Here is a 21,354-nt window from a genome sequence, read left to right on the forward strand (position 1 = left end):
CATTTGGAGGTAACAAGCAATCACCGTAGATTTTCTTGTGATCGTTGTTTTCTGGCACAATACGTGAAAGCACCTGGGTCACGTTCAGCTCCCACATAATAATTCAACCCACAGCTTTTTTTTTTTTTTTTTTTTTTTTAAAATCCTATCAGGAGGCTTTAACATGTGTCCTCATCAGAACATGATCCAGGTGTGATGAGATGTACTTTTATTGATACGCAGAAGAAAACTGCTAAGTCACAGCTGAGTTTAATGAGTTGACTTGAACTATGATATTCAAATGACTATTGCTGTATAATAAATATTGCTGGACCCTTGGACCACGCACATGCCACTGTTTACATAACTCCTAATAGGGCTGCATTATCAATCATGTGGTTATAAACACATCAATGATTTCCAAACACTAAAAACATTGTTCTGTATTGATTGATGGGTTTTTTTCTTCTTTTTTTTTTATATACGTCCTTCACCAAAACTGCACAGACGCAAGCGTTACAGACCACTGTTAAAAGCACCATCTTTTCCACAGCACTAATCAAAGCACAACAGATGAGCCTGTGTGTTGTCCGACTTGGCTAAACTATCACTGAACAGGTCTGAACATCACATCAGCGGGTTAATATTGAGGTAATACTGTTCAAACTGGCATTTTGAGCGAGTGGCCGGTCACAGAAGCCACCCGCCAACAAATTATTAGGGATATTTTTTTTTTTTTGTTGGTTTTTTTTTGTTGTTTTTCTTTTTGTTTGCTTGCTTTTGATGGTATACACACTAAGCTTTCTAATGCAAGTGCTACCTACACAACTTCTGATCCAGAGGAACTGATACCATTATTCACAGAAATCAGTAACACAACCCTCCTATGTTGAAAACTCTGAAAATATATATATAATCACAGGGCTAGTTGTCAAAATGACTTTTAAATATGTAGAGGTGGAATTGGAAATCCTTTTCTGTTTCTGTGAAATGAGAACAGTAATGCCCTGCTTTCTTATTAAAAAAAAAAAAAAGAAAACAAAAAAAAACAGATCAGTGTTCGGCAACTGTGTGTACAGGTCTATTTACAAGAATCTGCCTCTCTTCTTTTAGATTTGTACAGCATTAACACTGTGGTCAGGCTCTATTTTTAAAAAAAAAAAAAAATCTCCACAGACAAGAGACCCAACCAGCAATAAAATATCTCAACTACTAAAACACAATAAAATACATAACACAACTTGATATACATGTAGAAAAAGCCTGAGGTACTTGTCAGAATATCTGAGGTCAGTCTGGAGGAGTAAGCAGCTGAGGGCTTACCCAGTCAAAGAAAAAGACAAAAAAAAAAAACAAAAAAAAAAAAAACAGAATATTAGCCTCACATAATATCATGGATAGTTATCACATGTTAGCGTTATATTAACAAAGAATACATGTACATCTACAAATCCTTGAGTATCCTGGAATAGTCACAGCAGCATAACGGACATTCAATGTATGGTATTCATGTTATGATACACTATGGCATTGCATTTGAGACAAAGGCAACCATTTGAGCTCTCCTTGCATGACGTACAGTGACTGAGGTATCTGGGGACTGGTGTCCGACTGAGTCTATTGAACAAACACCCATGAAAATTAAAAACAGACATGTTGCTTACTCAAGTATGGCCCACGCAAGGATAAACCCCGACTACCTGTCCATGGTTCTTACTTATAACACGCTCTCTATCCATCTCATATCATTTAGTCTTCAAACTCTCTCTCTCACACACACACACACACACACACGAACACACATACGCTCGCACAACACACAGTTTAAAATCAAGAATGTGTAACATTGCAACTCCAGACAGCATCCGTCAATGCCCCTGGCACTGGCAAAGGAGTAACTCTGAATTTCTACAATTAAAAAAAGAATCCAGGAATATGTCCATGATAGCGAGCTGGATAGCTTGGCTCTCAACTTAGAGAAAATGTTCCAAAGAAGCCTACTGGATACCTGAGAGGTAGTTCCCCAGGGACAAGATGCTTGTCCCAAATCTTCAAGAAGTCCAAATGTCTAATACAACTGCTCAGCTCCCATTTAGCTCCCTCCCTTACGATAAAACAGCTGTGCTCCGATCGGGTTTTGATCTTTTTTTTTTTTTTTTTTTTTCATTCTGAGGCATTCACAGGTTTAAAATAAGGGAGCGCACTCGAGTTTAAAAATTCCGAGAAGCTTCGACCCCTGAGGAAGATGAATATATTTCGTCTAACAGTCTCAAAACGGTTCCTCCTAGGTGTGCAGCACGTCGTCCGAGGTTTGGAGCAAAGGTTCATTTCATTTGGCCGCAGACGATCATGACCAGACAGGAAAAACAACAAAGAGAACAACTCATGAGGTAATAAAAAATAGACTAACACAAAAGAAATACATGAGGTAATGACGACATTTAAGATTTGACACATGGGTGTTATCAGACGTGCCCATCGCACAGCTTATTACTACTTCAAAACTACAGCAGATGGATGTGTTAGTAAGATCCGACTTAACACCGAAAACATTAAAACAGGAAAAAAAAAAATACCAGTATTGGGATAAAATAGCAGCTGCATTCAATTTGCTAGTGTTTTTTTTTTTTTTTTTTTATGTTTTTAAATATTCACGGAGATCCGCTGAGTTTGGATTTGAAAAAATAAAAAGTCAGGAGCCTGGGTGAAGGATGGTGTCACCCGTTCAGGTACTGGACTCTTTGGGAGGTAGGTCCTCGTTGGTGAGAGACGTCACAATGGAGACGGGGCTGTCTGAGGTAGTGCTGCTGATCGTCCTGGCTATCTGGCCGATGCGCTCCTCGACGCAGCCGGCGGACAGGCGCGCCTCTGCGTCGTGGTCCCAGCATTCCTCAATGGTCTCGCACATCTGGCTCAAACCCTGCAAGCCACAAACGCGACATTAGAGGAGTTAATAGATGAATATTTTTAAATGAACAGGCGTGATTACTGAACCCAAACAGTTAAGAAAAAGTTCTTTCATAAAGACATAAATCTCTCAGTGAACGCTAATCAAGTTTCAGAAAGAGGAAAAACATAACTGATTCAGAGAACCATGACCTCAGATAATCGAGCTTTATTGCCTGGAAAAAAGGATGTATGACATCCTGGCTTTGCAGCTGAAAATGCGGGAGCAATTCTTCCACTCTTACTCACAGGATGTTTGAGCCAGCAGTCCTTGATGACGGGACGCATCTTCTTGTGCACGACCACATCCTGCAGATCCTCCAGGGAAGGATGCTGGCCTATTTCATCCTCAAACGGCAGCATATACTCGCCAACTGTACCTGAAGAGAGGCAATAAGGCCACAGGATGAAAAGCACATTACACACACACACACAGACCGGGGGAAAAATAGCGCAGTATTGAAAAGTCAGCAAAATGAAAACCGGTTTTGTTTTTTTTTGAAAGAGTAACTTTAACCACATTACACCTTTAACCTTCATCAGATAGCTTTCCCAGGCAAAACGAAAACTAATCCTTTGTTTACTGGATCAGCCTGAAGCAGGGTGACCTTTCACCTGTGGGCGAAGAAGCAGCATTCCTGCACTGTTTGACTCACCGTCGTTCTCTGAGCAGCGAGACACCAGCTCCCACAGCACCAAGCCCATGGCGTACATGTCTATCCTCAGGAAGGAGTCTCTCTGGAAGTTGATGGCTCCCTCCAGCACCTCTGGAGCCATGTAACGCCTCGTACCCACCTGGCGGGACAGGGGAAATGAGTCTTTATGAGCGTGTGCAAGGATGTGGTTTTTGAGGGCTACTGATGCTATCGAGCTAATATGATGTACAGATGGTAAAATTATTAACTGAGCCAAATAAAGCAAAGCAAAATAATGCTTTTGTATTTAACAGGATCCTGATTGGCTGCCGGTTTTGCTTAAAGCAGCAGTGTCCAAACCTTTTTTAAATCACTCTGCTGCCTGAATTAACAGTTTTGAGTTCTTTTCAATGTCTACCGTAGGAAATTCACAGCATAAATATTCTCTTTTTTCCAAGTTAATATTTACTAGAGAACCTGCATATTGTATATTAAGCTTATGTGAATGTTTCATCGACTTGTATCATAGAGCGAACTGTAGAAACACAAAAATGAAGGGATTGTATACCTGGCCATGAGTATCTCCTGGAGGTTTTCCTGGTTCAAACCGTACAGCGAGCCCAAAGTCTCCAATGACTGCAGCCAGATCATCTCGTAGCATAACATTCTTACTCTTGAAGTCCCTGGGAATTTAATTTCGGGACAATAATCGCAATGTTGTAATTACGTTGTATGTACTTCAAGGGCAAATTTTTCCTAAATCAAGCATAACCAGGAGAAGGCAGTACTAATCAAAGGCTTGAGCTAAAAAATCAGCTGCAATTATGTTTTCAGCGTTTGGAGCCAGGAGCCATGTATGCTTTTCCCCCTACCTGTGCGCTATGGTGGGTTTGGGCCCCTCTCCCTTGTAGCTCGGAATGTCCTCATGGAGGTAAGCCAAGCCGCGGGACATGGTCTCTGCTATGTGACACAGCTCGCTCCAGGTCACAGTGTTACCCTTCAGGTGGTCTGTCAATGATCCCTGCACACATGCCAAACACACAGAAGAGTCAGGATCGAGGGTTAAAGGTGGAATTAATGTCACTTGGTGTGTAAGAAGATGTGTGTAGATTATTTTTTGGTCCTTTGTTTCACTTTATCTGCTACCCCAGAGATTAAACTATTATAAGAAAGCTTAAAATATCATTTAAAAGTACCAACACAAATTAAAACATTGAAACTAAAAGAGATGCTGTATACACTCATGGCAACTGTTTGCATCATTTCTATGGAGAAAAGTGATACCAGTCATTATACAAACATAATGCTACGTTGTGGTTAAGGTAGTTACTGTTTAATCCTGTGTTGATATAATAATACCACTGTTGACAAGACCAATGAACAGGATGTTCTGGTAGCCTAAAGGTCAGAAAAAAGGTATCATTTCATTTCATTATTGCTGATATTTTTGATATTAGTGGTATTTGACATCAAATGCCTGTAATAATTTTACACTACACAATTTGTGTAAATCTAAGCAGCTGTAAGATCACCCTTACATATACTTGGAGCTGCAGTCCTGCCATAAGTAATAAAGCTCTGCCTTTAATAAAAACAGTAATGCTCTTTTGTTGAGGTAAATAAAGGCCCCTGCCAATATTGGAAAATATCCAGCAGTGCTGGTCAACATAGAAGCCCTATATCCAACATGAATGTGCTATATGTGGGTATATATATATATATATATATATATGTGTGTGTGTGTATGTGTGGGTGGGTGGGTGTGTGTATATATAATATATATGGGAAGATGTGTGCTCACCCTTTCGTGAAACTCTGTGATAAGCCACAGCTCTGTCTCCAGGTTGGTTCCGTGCTTCTCTGCTCCGATGTAACGCAAAATGTTCTCATGTCGCATCCCGGGAGTCAGGAATATGTCCCGCTCATTTTGCCATGACTGCTTATCCTGTAAACACAAAATCCACATAGTTAAGTTTAGGTTATGATGATTTAGCCAAGAACTTTTAAACAGCAAAAGGACAAGATAAAAAAATTGTGCCTTGAATAGATGATGACACACCTGAACAGGGAAGATCTTTACAGCAACGTATTCACTCATCAACTGAGCTTTCCAAACACAACCAAAGCGCCCCCTGGCTTTGATTTCCAGCAGCTGCAGAGGTTTCTGACCCACCAAGGGAGATGGAGGAGCTGGTCCGGGATCCTGAATAACAAAACAAGTAAAACCAGTTACTCCTGTTCTGCTGCTGAATTTATATCAAAAGATTTTCCCGCCTCTTCTACAAAACATTACAAGAACAGAAGACCTGTATAATGAGCATTAGCAGCAACAGCCAGCATGAGTGACAAACAGTCTGGAAACTCAAACTTTGTTGGAAGAAAAAAAAAAAAAACAAATGGAGGAAAAAAAAATGTTTGCAGTGCCTCAGCTGTCATAGACTACCACTTTAAGTGTGTCAGACTGAAGTATGGCCTGTCTCACCTCGCTCAGATCTACATGGCCGTAGGGAGGTTTGCGGTGGCGGTACATCCACAAGGCCAGGACGAGGGCCAGGGACAGCACGCAGAGAGGCAGCAGGGAGTACACCAGCACGTTGAGCAGGGACGGCACTCGGGGTGGAGGCCGGATTTTCACTGTCAAGGAGGAACAGAGTAATTACGGCATGTCAGCTTTATGACATGTAGGTTATTATCAGCATCCCTCACGGACTGTGAGACCTGTTTTTAAAAGAGCAGGGTAACATTTTATCTAGACTGTCCAATCTTCTTCCTCAACTGGCAAATTAGTCTCTTCACGGTCTGTAGAAATGCAACAAATAGGTTGTTGAAAACCTACTAGTTAGCTGGGATGCAGCACTGGACAAATAAGGATACTGAATTCTGCAATTCTATTAGTTTTTTGCTGTAAATGTTTCTTTGTCTATTTTATGTTATATTGTTTTATGACTCAGTATGTTTCCTGATTTGTTGAGATGAAGGGGAGGACTTTGTATAAGGCCTTTGGGCTTCCTTCCTCTCCTGCACGATTTAATATAACTTTTTACTGTGTAATATTTTTATTGTATCCTTTGTGCAAATAAAATCTAATCTGATCCAAAAAGCAAATGAACATGGTGTACTTTTACATTCAGCAAACAGGGAATTGCAAAATTCAATATCAGCTTTGTCTCAATTCACTGTATTTAAGAATGTGTTCATGCTATTAATTTCAGTCTCACGTGTTGATCGCACTTTCAGGAAAACTACAATGTCAATTAGCTAAATATTTTTAAAATTTTTGACAGTGGCTCTAATCTACACAAATATAACAAGACATCATTTAGCAATATTCATGAGAAACTGCCATGTATGTATAAAATACATGTGTTTTGAACATAACAGGATACACATGGGGTTTTTTTTTTTTTTTACTACTAGATGCATAGCTTAGCTTCAATCCCACTAATCTGAGGGGAAAAGCAAAGACCTATTTTCTGCTTGTGCTATATGTAGGATGCATTTGCCACTCACCTCGGCTGCCATTGCCAATCATGTCAGGAAGGTGGGTGAATCGTTCATTGCAGTAGTTGCCCTCGCAGCAGCAGAAGAAGACCTGAGGGTTTTCCTCCATGGAGACACACTCTTGCCTAAAGCGACAGACGACACACCTACATTATTGCTCAGATAACCAAACGCTGAAACCAGATACATGTCGAAACTATTTTAACAACCGTTAATGCAATGTTTTGAGATACAGACTTCAATTTGAGTGTCTGGCTCTTGTTTTTTTTCCCGTGCTGTACATAAACTCTCTACGGACAAAGTTACATTTGTTCTGTTTATTGCCTGGAATCTGGCTTTAACCTGTGCGCTCCTCCGTGTTGGTTACTACTAACGGCGCCACTGTATGAGCAGACAAAGTTTACATTGTTAACTTGAGTGAGCAAAATCTTGTTTTGCCGAGAATATATCTTATTAATCTTAATTATCAACCTAAGGGACACTAAAAACACTGATCCCAAACTCATAGGAATCACAAGGTTTCTAACCCTGTATGCAACATAACTGCAGATATCTGCTCTTTAACAGCACTTTTAATCTTTGTCGTCTTTCACTTTTCACTCACATGAAACTGATCAGAATATTTTTTTTTTTTCCCAGGTCCCGCTGCACTGTCTCTACAGTTATAATTACAGCCAACAGCACTTCAGTTCAAAGCAATTTCCCTTGAAACTGTCAACAAATTTGTAGCGGCATCAAAACCTGCAATTTGCGTGCATCCCATTCCAGCAACGCCTTTCAAAAAAAAACTGCTTTTGGTTTAAGATATTCAGTTGCTGATTATCATTAATGTGCTAATTTGTCACTCAAAATAGCGGTTATTAATTACTCTTCAAGAAACACAAACTTGTTCCTGATATTCTCAAAAATCCGCTCAGAAATACCTTGAAGTCTAACACATGAAAGGCCACAAATCAATGCAGAAATGAACTACTTTAATGGCAGCTAATGGTAAACCCTTTTATACACAAAGAACGTGTCATGTAGGAGCAATTATTACAGTTCTCTTTTCTGTGCCTTGCCTTGGTGAGCCACCAGAGATCTCCGGCTCTTGTTTGAAATGCTGCGGCAGGAATATTAAAAAACTAGAAAAGTTTCATCACGCCACACAACTCTGCGCTGGCTCCTGATAAAAGGCTTGTTTAAAATTCTCCCCGTGACTTACAAAATCCTGAGTGGCCCGGTGCCACCGTATCTCTCTGCCATCGTCGGTGCTGTGGACACTGAGCTGTACTCTGCACCGTCGGGGCGGGCTATCTGGTTATTTCTACAGAGAGAATACACGGGAGAGCTGCTGGTTGTGGAGCGTTCGCCCGACATAAATCCCTACTTTTAGAAAGAAGTTCTCAATAGAGGAGCTTAGTCCCGGTATTCTCAAAACAAGATCATGAACTTCATTTTCACATTACTTCACTCTACCTCAGCCTGTTCACCTGGCCTTACGGTCTGAATTATGTAACACATTCAATAATTTAGACTTGATATGCAGTGTGTGTGTATAGGTGGTTGCATGTGAGCTCACAGTAAGCTACATACCTTCAGGTATACATTCATTTTTGTATATTTTAATCCATATCATTGTATATTAAGCTTCATATGCAGTGTTTGCCATCTGTATGTACTTTATTTTTACATGTGTTTGCTTTAGAGCTGCAACAATTATCTTTTTTTAAAGAAATAATACCCAAATAATCTGATTCCAGCTTCTCAAATGTGATTTTTTTAATGTTTCTTTAGTCTTTCATGACAGTAAACTTAATGTCTTTGGGTTGTGGACTGTTGGTTCAGCTTTGGGAAACGCTGATCGACATTTTTCACCATTTTCTGACACCTTATAGACCAAATGACTGATCAATTGATCTAGAAAAGAATAGGTAGCTTAACCAATAAGGAAAATAAATGTTAGTTGCAGAGCTAGTTTGCTTGTAGTGTGAATGTAGTGTGCTTTTTGTCACTCACCCTTTATGTTACTTGTTTGAACTGTGTTGAGATTTACTGATAAAAAGGTACTGTAAATGAACAAAAATCAATCAATAATGAAGAGAGACCACAGCTAATCTGGTGATATACAGCCTCCTGAATCTCTTTATTTGACGTCATGTTTGCCAGGTTTAGACCTTTTCGGGGCCGCGACTATCAATTTTCAGTGGTGATTAATCTGTTGCTTAGACTGTAAAATGTTCCCAGAGCACAAGATGAAATCTTTTAATTGCATGTTTTCTCCAACCAACAGGTCAAAACCCAAAAGATATTTAATTTAGAGTAATATTAAAAAAATTGAAAAAGAGCAAATCCTCATATTTGTGATGCTGGGGCTTGCAAACGTTTGCCATGATTTCAGCGATGTATTAATTATTGTGTGTCAAATAATTGATTAATCGTCTCATCTTTTCAACACCTTTTATTTCTGTCCCTGAGAACGCCCCAGGTCAGATAAATGAAGATATATTGAACCACGTGTGGGTAACAGAGGCAGATTTCTCTGTTCTCTCTCTGCCACTCACTCTGGGCATGAGCCAGATACCTAAATTATAAATGTCAACGCACGGTGGCGATGACCTCGCTCCGTGACCTGACCTGTCATAGCAGTTGAAGTCGTCCAGCCAGCAGCCTTTCTTCACCAGCTTGATAGTCCCTGAGGAGTTGAGCCAGGAGGCATAACAGTGCAGTCGCTTGTCCTTCTCCCCCTCACAGCGCTCGAAGCCGCTCTGGTTGGTCCTCTCCGTTCGCCAGTTATCATTGTAGTACACACACTCCCGGGTCTCTGCTTCGCCCAGACTGTACCCTGAGATGGACAGAAGGCCTCAGTCAGCTCACATTGTAATGAATCGAAACTCGACAGTGGAAGCGCGAGACATATGGTGCAGGAGCCGTTCGTTGCCACTAAGAAACCTCTCAGAGAAGAGCCTCTATCAGCACTTTGGCATACAGCCAAATTTGGGATCCCTCTGTAGTAAAAAAAAAAAAAAAAAAGGGAGTTCCTCTGGGCTGAGAAATTGTTGCTGAATAGTAGTTCAGCATAATCCCGTTCACTAAAAGATCTTTTCAGACAGTAACAACTAAAAAAAAAAAAGGAGGAAAAATGACAGGATTTAATTAGCTTTAGAGAAACAATGATATGCCCCTGCTGTTGTATAGAAACACACCAGCATGCTACTTCTACAGATAAGGACTCCTGGATCCTTCTGAAGTATAACACATCTGGAAAGACAGATAAGACCTTCTTCTTTAAAAGGGCTTTTACTGTCATTTAGGAGGAAGAATTTTCCCCTAACCCAGCCGAAACGTAACAATGGCTGTCAATCTCCCCCCAATGTTGCTGAATTTGCGTTTATTCTTCCTCTTTAATGATTTAATGTTGGGACTCAACGCACGCAACATGTAGAAGACGTGTTTTTGATGAAACAATGAAGCAGATAACAGGCCAGTAAATGTCATTCACGTTACGGCTCGGACATTCATGCTTAATCTTTGTTCACAGAAAAAAATAGTGCCTGTCTCTTTAAATCCCTGCCTATAGGAGGCTGCCCATCCCCCCAGTGTTACCCCCACCAAGCCATTAGACACACACACACACACACACACACACACACACACACACACACACACACACACACATACACACACAGGGAGAGAGAGAGAGAGAGAGAGAGAGAGAGAGAGGCACACATACATACATTTAGCTGTCCAGCAGCATACAATGGACTTCATTATAGCATACAGGGATGCATGCAATGACCAAACATCATGCTCATTATTAAGTATGAAGGGAAGGAAGGTAGTAAGGAAAAACACACACATACATACATACATACATACACACACACACACACACACAGCGGTGATGCTCAATGCTCCATTGAGCAGAGATGGCATTTCTGATATCTGTGGTCACATGATCCGGGAGGACTTTTACTACAAGATCATTCCCCAACCCCCCTCCCTCTGTCACTTACTGAGGCTTACACCACAACAACATGAATTCTGGAGAAGCAGCTTACTATACACTCCCAAGCTCTAATCTATAAAGCATAAAGGCATTAGCCCATTGCTATTTGGCACACAAGAGTCAGCTGTGCTTCAATGAAATTTTTATTACAGATCGAGGAATAACTTAAAAAAAAAAAAAATTGGTGATGGGGAGAAGTGGGTGTCATTGTTTTCAAAATAACTCTTTGTAGAATACCTAGCTAGGGAGAGAATGATATCCATGTGTGGGACATACAATAAATCTCCCATATGAGTTGCATTATAAAAAAAAAAAAAACACTAAACAAAAGAAAAACAACCCTCATGCTCAATTTCACGTGGTAGCAAGTCACAGTGTGTAACAGTAACCTCAATTCAGGGTAAAGACCTGGCTTCAGACGAGCAGACAGCTGCTGTCTGTTCAAATCAAACACCATTGATTTATGAAAATCAGTACAGAGGAGTGTTTTTTTTTCTCTCTCTCTCTGTCTCTCTTTTCTTTTCTTCCAAAGGCTCTTGTTGAGGCTGTAACCACAAACAAGAGTCCAGACCTGAGATGTAGCCTATAAGGTTTCAGGATGTTGATGCAGCTGCTGCCTTCTATTCCTGCCTCTGTGAAGAAAGGCGAGGGGAACGCAACAGTTTTACATTTGGATATTAATCATTTTTTTTCGGCATGAAATACTACATGGTTAATAAAAGTGTTTAAAATATTTGAATTTTTTAAATAAGTCAAAGCTGTTGCTGTGCTAATTATCGAGTGTTTAAAACAGGTACAAACAGAGAAGAGGCGATTTATAGGTATAAAATCTCCACAGTAGCACTCACTGCCAAAAAAAAAAAAAAAAAGTTGAAACAACTAACAAACATAAACTCGTTCGCGAGTCCAAATTTCAAACGCAGAAAATTAACACCTAAAATATATACATATATATATATATGTGTGTGTGTGTCTGCTTCGGGATGAACGATTCGCTATAACTGTTGCAATTTCAGAGAGCAACAATAGCAGCTTACCTGCGCATAAAGTTCCCAGAAGAAGTGAACAAGTCAGCCATGAAAAAGACATGTTCCGTTTGAAATACAGGACAGAGATTCCCCCCTCTTTCCGTCGCGAACATTAAAACTCAGGTTGTCCAAAAATATCAGTCCAGGATCAAAACGACCACAGGCCTCCCGGTCCCTCCAGCAGCCTAACCACCACCACCACAACGCGTGTCAATAGCCGCGACGCTGCAACAATGTTGCAAGAGAAGATAGGAGCGATTAATTAACTGCCGGGCTGTTAGTCCGTTAATAGGTGCAGCATTTCGCATCGGAAGCGGATCCAAAAAGCGAATGGGAAGCTGTTAAACCATCCGAGACGAAAGCCCAGCGCTCTTTTTAAGGTTATTCACTTGGATAGTAGCACCGCTGCGTCGGGAGGTCGGTTGGGGTTTACATGCATGTTACTGATCTGTGTCCAAAATGGCTTCTAAATGGGGAATGGGCTGCAAACAGGGAAACCCGGATGTGTAAACACAAAGAGGGGAATTCAGGCAGCCAGCGAGTGACCTTAACGCGACACCGTAGATACACGCCTGAAACGACTTTATTTTTGCTCGTCGTCGACAATTATTACGTTATTTTACTCGTTTAAACCCCAACAGGGGGTATATGTGGTGTTGGCGAAAGATGTGTGATTCCCACGTTGATAATTATCCCGGTTGCAGCTGATAGTACAACACTTGCACTTTCTGTGATCAGAGTTGCTGTTTTACAGTCTACTTTTCGGTTCTTATCCGTTTTCCCTGGGTTTAAATGACAGTTTAACGTAATTCTTTTTCATTTTATTTGATATTGCAGTGCAGTATTTTTGCCTCTTTTTTAAAAATAACGCGCATTGGTATCGAAATCTTGCAGTATGTTACTGCAAAATCTTACCCCATACGAAGTATAAGCTGACATACAGCCTATATTTTAATGTGATTTACTGTATTGGTATAAATATTTATTACAGCTCTGTAATAAATGCCTTGATACAGTACGGCGTAGTCTGTCAGTGTGATACATATATATCCCTGATAGCCGCACAAGCAGTAAGAAAAAATCAGTTTTTTTCTTTCTCTATCCGAATGATCTTTTATGCATAAGTGGCCGTGCTAAAAATAGCTGACCTAATTTGAAGTAACAGGATTCGATAAATGCTATTTAAAATTTATTCGTTCTAATTACTCATTTCACCGCCGCACAGTGTTAAATATAAAATATAACTCACACAGCAAAAACCAAAATAGAGCCAAACCACATGCCACATAATGCATTTTATTCTTATCACAAAACAGGAACTACAAGTGTATGACAATAATCTTTCCCAAATTTCCAAACATCCTTTTAGAAGCTGGTGGTATTTCTGTGGATAATTGCCAAATCATCTGAGACGTTATATAAATAATTGGGTGCTTTGTGTCAAAAATATAAAGGCTGATCAGCCTGACTACTCATCAAGTCTCCGAGCCAACAGACAATTACTTTTAGAAGTATTTCCCTCAAAAGAGTTAAGGTTCAAGTTCTTTTCCACTGACTAATTGGGTATGCTTCTCTTTTGTAATCTCCTCAGTTAAGAAGAAATGTTCACCTCCATTAGAGCAACCAATCTAGGAGTATGTGATAGAATAATACAGAATACAGAACATCACTACACATAGTTTTCTACATAGCATTTAAGACACACTCTTTCAAAACGGACATCCTTTGTGTAAAATAATCAATCCCATCATCTCAAAAAAAAAAAAAAAAAATCAGCAATGACATTGTTAAAAAACCATTAAGCCTTGCTGGCAGGTTCCTCTCCCTTTCTCTTCTTTGACATCCAGACTAATGACATGTTGGTGACACTGAGCCAATTCGTGCTGCAAATGGCTTAGGAATAAGGTTAGCTATAGGTAATCGCCCTTAAACTAGTGCCGTCGAGTGTAACTCAAGACAAAGCATTTCCTCATTAAGCTATCCTATATTGACCCTGTAACTCAATAGAGGCCACGAGTGAAACCTTGTAAAGCTAGATGTTCTGTTGTCATGACAGTTGGAAGAGAAAGCACATGAGTGCTCATTAAAGGTTCACCAGCCACAACCACGGTGTGACATAGAGAAATGGGAACATGAGGGGGGATGATGCAGTGGTACATAAAAAACATGAAACTATGAGCTAATAGTGTATTTGTAAAAGGATTTCACCACTTATTCACTGGTCATAGCATGAATAGGTAATGCATATGTTGCATTTATAATATAATGAAAAGCTGGATATAAGCTTGTCGGACAAACTTTAGGTGGATAAAAACTAAATGGAGAATTTGGAGAAACATTAATGTGGATTATTTAAAATGTGATTTCCTGTTTTGGTGTTTTTCTTTGTTTTTATGTATATATATCAAAATCCAAAACATCCTGATCCAGATATTTTGTATGTGCGCGTTTGTGTCACTGCTGTTGCAAAAGCCCAAGTCAATTTGAAAACCCTGAGGTGAGCGTCTCGACTTCACAGTAAAATAGATAAATGACACTAGGTGGTAGCAGAGCTCCCCGGGGCAGGTGCAGATACTGCTTCTACCTGTGCAATATCTCTCTTTCACTTTTGATTTATGCACTGTATGTGTGGGGAAGACACAGAGTCTCTATTGTTCACTGCTGACTGCCACTTGTAAGAGGGAAGTGTGTGTTGAAAGGTAGTATTTTGATTACTGGGCTGCGAGTTTGTTCATGTAAAACTATTTAATTTCCCTCCTGGATAAATAAAATGGCCATCATCATCTATCAATCTGTGTTCAGTGGTATCCAGAATATTTCATGTTACTTGGTAATGGACCCATTAGTATGAGGAAAAGCACGGCACTTAAAGGTTTTGTAGTTATGGTGTATAATAGAAAGCAATTACCTGAATCATAGCCTCTGGCCATTTCTACATTGGAATGTGATGGTTAAGTTGGATGTTTCACACTGAGTGAGCATAAAAGGAGGGAAAAAAAAAATGGAAATAAGATTGAAGATAGTGTCGGATCACTACTTTATTTCAGGCTTTGAATGAATCAGTACAAAAATAAAACAACAAGCAATGTCAAACATTTTCTTCAGCTTTTATTATTTTACAGCCCCACAAAGTCAGCATGAGATTACTAGACAGAGTGGTGGCGCGTTTTTCCTCAGCAGATGATCTCATTCCTTCAGTCACATTGCCAACCGACATGGTTTAGAAGTAGTTTGCCACCCTGCGAACAGACTGGATGTTGGGGTTCTCCGCCTGCCACTCCATGTGGGTGCTGTAGTTTCCTCTCTCCACGACGTACATGCGGCCACGGTAGTTAGGCTCCTCATACAACACCCAGCTGTGTATTCAAAAACATTGAAAAATACATGAAATAAGAATATAAATATGCAATATCTGGTATTTACCAAACAGATTGTTTTGGTTTTATTTGCCCAATTTTGTTTATGGTGCTTAAAGCTTTGGTTTTTGAAATTAAATTTAAAGAATTAATTTTAAGTCTCCCTATATAGCCTTTATAGCAGTATATAAACAGTTAATAAATGGTTTATAACACATTATAATGTAGTTGCACTGTAAGCAGATATAAGCTTTTATGAATGTATTTGCCAAAAACTATTACTCCTCATGTGGGCAAACATAAGTGGTGGTTGGTGTATGAACAGATAATGAATGAGAATATAGATGTAGATGTAATGATATAAAATATGTCTTCATAGGAGAAGTTATATTTGCTGATAAGTACTGTTGATTAATAAGCATTTATACATTTACTTACCGTATATCTGCTGATAAGAACATTATAATTTTATATCATATTATACTACATTTATTAAATGTTTGTATTCTGCTTATAAATGCTAAATAGTGGGACTTAAAGCACTTAAAGTATAACTGAATTCATCAAAAACAATGTCTAGGTTATCCTGGATAATACACAGGTCCCACTGTCGACAGTTTTCATTGGAACTATTTATTGCTGAAGAAATAGTTCCTATCAAAACTGTTGTTTAAAACTCTGAGATCTGTGAATTATCCAGAGTAACAAGAACACTGTTTCTGGAAAGGGATGCTAGTGTTAAAGCCTTTTTAACTTTCAGTTTTTCAGTGAAGGAGGTTTAACATGCTTGGTTCGAGTCCAGTTGGGGACGTTTTTTTTTTTTTTTTTTTTTGGCATGTCATCCCCATCCGCTCGCCCTCCATTTGCTGCCAGCTTGTGACTTTCCTATCTAATAATGACAAAAGTTAATAATGGAAAACAAAATTCCATTCATCTCTTTTGTATCGGGATGGTGGCCAAAATGTCACAAGATGGATATGTCAGCTACTTGCCAAATAAAACCAAAACTATCCCTTATGGTTAAATACCACAAGAGGCAAATGAGAAAATGTGCTTTTTTGTAATTGGGCTGAACTAACCCTTTAACAATTTAGATAGGGTCACACAAGTGATCAATTATACATAAATACAGTCTATCAATGAAGTACAATAAACTATAACAGTCTTAAAGTCTTATGTTCTCTACACTGGTTAAATCAAATGTTAACTATCCCTTGCAGAGATATGGTGCGTACCCTCCGTCTCCATAAACCTTGATGGAGTTAACAACATTCTTGGTCAGGCCTCGTGCCTGCAGGAATGGACAGTCGTCGCACAGCTCCACACACTGTCCGGAAAAGTTGTCTCCCTCGAACAGCTCCATCCTGTAGTGCTCTCCATGCTGGGGAGGATAATGACATGCCGGCTCGATGAGTCATAGCAACAATGTTCGCCTTCACCTCGCTGCAAAGCACACCAAAGCCTTCTCCTATATGTGACAAGGACTTTATGTGCGCTCAAACACTTGTACCTATAGAATTCTAAAGGTTAAATGTATATGTAGGGGACGACATGTATAGCCCACAGTCTACGTCTGAAGTGCAATAAATGTGTGGTTTTTCTTTCAGCTGTCAGTGTCAATGATGTGAAAACCTGCAAGCTGCTAACATGCGTCTGTGCTACAAGTGCTCCTTTATTAGAAACCTCAGTAGTCCAAATGATTCTCACTTTGATTAGTCTGAAAAACAGATGAGGCCGCACATATGCCAGTCCTGTCTGGCTTTGTTTTTTTTACCAATCAAATATTTGTCTGTCCCTGGGGTCTCACACACACACACACACTTACCATCCTGATTGGCCTGCAGGAGCCCATGTGATCATTATGGGCATTCCAGCGCTGGAATTCAGGGTACTCTCCATGCTCCAGAATGTACTGTTGGCCCTTGAAGTCTGGGTGGTCAAAGCAGACGAAGGCCCCGCTCTCCACACGGATAGAGTTGACCCTGTTCATGAAGCCACGGTCCTGGAAGTTGTCACAGTCGCTGCAGATCTCCAGTTTCCTCCCGGTGAAACATTTCCCCTCATAGAACACAATCTATTTTGCCAAAACAGTGAAGATTACATTTTTTTTTTTTCTCCTAACAGATACTTGTACAGAAAGCGCACTTTCGTGGGGGGATAACAGATAGTTAGAAAGATATCATGCAAAAAGTGCCGTTCAACACTGTTAAAAGTAATATATCTGAGGTTTGCACCAGTCAGCTACATTGATGTCTTTGTGATGCCTTTGCATTGACATGTTGTTGGTGAACAACTGCGTAGGTTTGGGAGGGCTGTACTGCTGCATCGCACTCCTTGCTGTGGTACTCACCTTTCCTGAGTACTGAGACATTTTCCACTGTTAGCTGTTCCAAACTAGTCACACAGTATAAGAGTGGAAAAATTTGGCCACCCAGATATATATGGCGGACAGAGAGCGTGGTGGTATCGCGAGGCCGAGGCAACAAAAGCACAACAATGGGGGGTTTAGACATTTTGCCACATGGACAGTTTCCCTTACATGTGCCAGTGCTGATATTGGAGTTTGGCTCTGGAGGGCGGAACAATAGAGTGAGAGAGATTTTGCTTTGATTGGGCTTTGAGAGTGATGTCGCACTGGGTCGCGGTTGCAGAGTAATATTTGGGTTGCGTCCAGGCGAGGAGGAAAACAAACAGAGGGAAGGTTAAAGCAGAGGTGAAAGGACATGAATGAGCAAGTGAGAACAAGATGTCTGGTTGGATGAGTAACTGGGAAAATGTAGAAATAATGAGGTGTGGTCCCGTGTCTGAGTTCTGATGGCATCGGGGTGAGCGGAGCAGCTCAGATTCCTCACTCCAAACAGATTTCCCTCCAGCTTTTATGTTAGGAACCTCTCTGTTGTTGTTTCTCTGCTGTTGATCCAGAGAGGATCCCTGGATCAGTTTAGACCTTGACCCATGAAAATCCGGGTGGAGACTCTCAGCCACGACATCAAAGACCACCAGTTTTTAAGGTTAAGCAGGCGGGGCAGGATACAAAACAGATAAAACCTGTTTTCCATGACAGCAGATCCCTCTCTCTCCATTTACAGTAGAGATAAAACACAAAATGTGGAATGATTTATTGCACTTGAGTGGAATTTTAGAGATTAGTGAGTAGATTTGGACTAAAGCAAACATTAATAGCCATGAGTAGTGTAAAACATTTGTCTGAGGTGTGTAGATTCAAAAATCACGTGGACTTTTATGTAAGCTTATGTCAGTCCATTTGTTCACCAGTTGGCCTGTTTGAGGTTTCTGGTTTCATCACTGTTTTTTTTTTCTTTCTGACAGACTAGTTGCAGCTAATACACCAAAAAAAAACCCACCAAAACTAATCTATGCGTGTGTAGACAGATGGATTCTTAACATTTTTATTGTACAGCATTTACTGCTGTTTTTAGGAAACTATTCTTGTATTGGAGCAGTGCTCTCAATGTATTCTGAATATCTGTGATATTTCTGCTGCACTAAAGAAAATCTTTTGTGGAGCATCTCTTTGTACGACAGTTGGCTGCAGTGTTTCATTCTCTTCCATTAGATTTATGTCAAGTGCTGGTTCAAGTCAATTCAGACTTTATGCTTTATACTGAGTCCATTGAGCTCTAGTGCTGATGCTTGATAAAGAGCACTGAGCCAAAGGTATTACACATCATATGGGTCAGACTCATGCACCTAAAGCAAACATACTGTACCTTTGACTAATATCCTCTTGTCCTCTTAAGGTATAAATCCCACTAATACAAATCTTTATCTATGAGTCCGTGACAAATGCATACATTTATATTTGCAAAAGTCTCATATATTATATACAGTAGTTGACAAAGGGTGGGCACCTCTTGCATAATTCAGGAATCTGAGCATTGGGAAACTGTTAACTCCTGAACACAGTGTACCCAGGGCAAGTGGAGGTGCTAAGCATATAGACTTAACAGCGATAGAACATTTAAATGGATGTTACCATGACAGGACAAAGTATGAACGGGTATAAAAAGAGGGAGAGTCGATGAATACATCTCAGTTATTGACCAAATTCGAGACAGACAAACCAGCAAGGTATGTACACATAAAAAGAGCTTTTCTGTGGGGGGGATGAATATATTCTCTTATTTGCATTCTCTTATTTTGTGTATTTAACTTTTTCCAATGCTTTTTTGAAACATGTTTAATAAAAATCAATGTTAGCTTTAAATTTTTGCCATCGAATGTCAATATCACCGTGCATGCAGCCTGATACACGTGTTTTGTTTATCCAGAATGTCTATAACACTATAGATAGATCAGATAATCACCTCTACAAAAAAAGACTGTAGAAAGAGTTATGTCTCACACTGATTCACACTGAATGCTGATAGTACTGCACATATTGTATCATCAAATCTGTGCTTTATCTCTCGTAGGCTGCTGCACTGAACAGAACAATGAAGTTGTTGGTCTTGGCTTTAAGCGTCGCCCTGCTGTTTACAGCTGGTGAGTCTGTCACTGATTCTCCACTGAATAAACACTACTTCTGCTGCTGTGCAACAGGGAGGTCTGCTTTCACCTTTATTAGTCTTCACTGCACAGGAGCACAGTCTCTGTAGACCTGTCAAAATCTCAAAGGCATTTTTTTTTCACTTTGCAACAGATAGTAGGAGTCATAAAGATCAAAGTAATTATGCAAAAAAACAAATGACTTACTTGTGAAGGAAAAACATTATCCTACGCGGCTCCATGCACATTTTTAACATCCAAGCAGACTGAATTAATCCTTATGAATAACTTGCAAATACTAATTACCCCACATTAGATTCTTACAGAGAACAAATCAACCATATTAGGAAAGAATTACAGACACAATGACTGAATGAATGTTATCTTGCTCTCTCTGTTCTCAGGTGAAGCTCTGAACTGTCACCGATGTGTCTCCAAAAAGGCTGGAGGAACCTGTGAACTCAGTGTGGAGACTTGTCAACCAGAGAAGGACGGCTGTGCTGCTGCCAAGTTCCTCAGAGCACCACGTGAGTTTCTCACCATACTCAAGTATTCAACTATTCTTTTTTTACAACAGGGATGTAAGAATAGGTTTGCATTTTTAAAAAATGACTGAATGTCTACAATGCAATACAACACAATTAAGTATATCATCTTTGCTAATCATAGTAAAGTGAAAGAAAAAATTGATTCAAGTATTATAACATTTTACATGGAAAGTCAACTGCTTTGTGAATTGTGTGACTTACTTACTGCACATAATAAAAGCAAGTTTTTGTTAAAAGCCAACTTTTTCCTTTTTTTACTTTCCTAGATGGCCAATACCAGAAATGCATGGCTCTGTCAGACTGTGAGATGTTGAAGATGAATGCATACATTGACATCAAGTGCTGTAGTGATGACATGTGCAACACCTTTTAAAATTCAAAAAAGAATATTATCTGTAAAAGAAAAAAAAAGTGTGCTAGAGTACCTTTGAGCAAGGCACTTAAACCAAATGACTGTGATTGCATGTATTAATTTGAAGCAGCTACTTTTCACTCTGTAACCCCAAATAAAAAAAGTTTGAACAAGAGCGTGTCCTTGTTCATATTTTTATGTCTGGAAATCTTTGGAGTTTGTTTCTTTCAAGTGTAACAGCCACATCAAATCAATAACAGTCTGCCACTGTCATACTAAAGAAAGCAGGAATCACAGGATTCATGTTTAGATGTAGAAAAAGAGACTTATCCACACTTTCATTCCCAGCAGGTTGTTTTATTGTAACAGTACTTTCTCAAAGTCACCTTAAAAAGTCTCTCAGGTTGTTTCAGCTCATTTACAACACTGCTGCTCCCAGCAAAGATGGAAGAAAACTGGGCATACTGAATCACACCAATTCTTAGGTGTCTCCACTGGCTTTCAGTGGTTTT

General features: G+C 39.7%; 3 protein-coding genes across 3 annotated transcripts; 1 reads left to right on the forward strand and 2 right to left on the reverse strand.

The window, feature by feature from the left end:
- Window positions 1-143: 143 nt before the first annotated feature.
- Window positions 144-12,597, reverse strand: LOC137194471 (activin receptor type-2B-like). The gene is made up of 11 exons (XM_067606386.1): window positions 12,087-12,597; window positions 9,678-9,885; window positions 7,071-7,186; window positions 6,043-6,194; window positions 5,620-5,763; window positions 5,362-5,505; window positions 4,433-4,581; window positions 4,129-4,243; window positions 3,582-3,720; window positions 3,175-3,305; window positions 144-2,899 (listed from the first exon to the last, which is right to left on the reverse strand). Exons 1-11 carry the CDS (start codon window positions 12,136-12,138, stop codon window positions 2,705-2,707), a joined length of 1,545 nt encoding a protein of 514 aa, XP_067462487.1. The 5' UTR covers window positions 12,139-12,597; the 3' UTR covers window positions 144-2,704.
- Window positions 12,598-15,165: 2,568 nt separating this feature from the next.
- Window positions 15,166-17,913, reverse strand: LOC137193440 (gamma-crystallin N-A-like). Its single transcript, XM_067604673.1, has 4 exons — window positions 17,784-17,913; window positions 17,259-17,507; window positions 16,669-16,814; window positions 15,166-15,433 (listed from the first exon to the last, which is right to left on the reverse strand). The coding sequence occupies exons 1-4, from the start codon at window positions 17,802-17,804 to the stop codon at window positions 15,298-15,300; spliced, it is 552 nt and encodes a 183-aa protein (XP_067460774.1). The 5' UTR covers window positions 17,805-17,913; the 3' UTR covers window positions 15,166-15,297.
- A 1,521-nt stretch (window positions 17,914-19,434) lies between these two features.
- Window positions 19,435-21,050, forward strand: ly97.3 (lymphocyte antigen 97, tandem duplicate 3). The gene is made up of 4 exons (XM_067606390.1): window positions 19,435-19,525; window positions 19,870-19,939; window positions 20,347-20,469; window positions 20,757-21,050. Exons 2-4 carry the CDS (start codon window positions 19,891-19,893, stop codon window positions 20,861-20,863), a joined length of 279 nt encoding a protein of 92 aa, XP_067462491.1. The 5' UTR covers window positions 19,435-19,525; window positions 19,870-19,890; the 3' UTR covers window positions 20,864-21,050.
- Window positions 21,051-21,354: the final 304 nt, after the last annotated feature.

This window comes from Thunnus thynnus, chromosome 12 (assembly GCF_963924715.1).
Source record: "Thunnus thynnus chromosome 12, fThuThy2.1, whole genome shotgun sequence".
In the NCBI taxonomy this organism is placed as follows: domain Eukaryota; kingdom Metazoa; phylum Chordata; class Actinopteri; order Scombriformes; family Scombridae; genus Thunnus; species Thunnus thynnus.

Excerpts from the sequence above, each read along its gene's own strand:
- ly97.3 (XM_067606390.1), top strand. The coding sequence starts at position 19,891 with ATGAAGTTGTTGGTCTTGGCTTTAAGCGTCGCCCTGCTGTTTACAGCT. Across the intron at positions 19,940-20,346 it reads CGCCCTGCTGTTTACAGCTG|GTGAAGCTCTGAACTGTCAC; the intron begins GTGAGTCTGTCA and ends CTCTGTTCTCAG. Across the intron at positions 20,470-20,756 it reads CAAGTTCCTCAGAGCACCAC|ATGGCCAATACCAGAAATGC; the intron begins GTGAGTTTCTCA and ends TTACTTTCCTAG.
- LOC137193440 (XM_067604673.1), bottom strand. The coding sequence starts at position 17,804 with ATGTCTCAGTACTCAGGAAAG. Across the intron at positions 17,508-17,783 it reads TGTCTCAGTACTCAGGAAAG|ATTGTGTTCTATGAGGGGAA; the intron begins GTGAGTACCACA and ends TTGGCAAAATAG. Across the intron at positions 15,434-16,668 it reads AAGGTTTATGGAGACGGAGG|CTGGGTGTTGTATGAGGAGC; the intron begins GTACGCACCATA and ends TTGAATACACAG.
- LOC137194471 (XM_067606386.1), bottom strand. The coding sequence starts at position 12,138 with ATGTCTTTTTCATGGCTGACTTGTTCACTTCTTCTGGGAACTTTATGC. Across the intron at positions 5,506-5,619 it reads TAAAGATCTTCCCTGTTCAG|GATAAGCAGTCATGGCAAAA; the intron begins GTGTGTCATCAT and ends TTGTGTTTACAG. Across the intron at positions 4,582-5,361 it reads TCACAGAGTTTCACGAAAGG|GGATCATTGACAGACCACCT; the intron begins GTGAGCACACAT and ends GCATGTGTGCAG.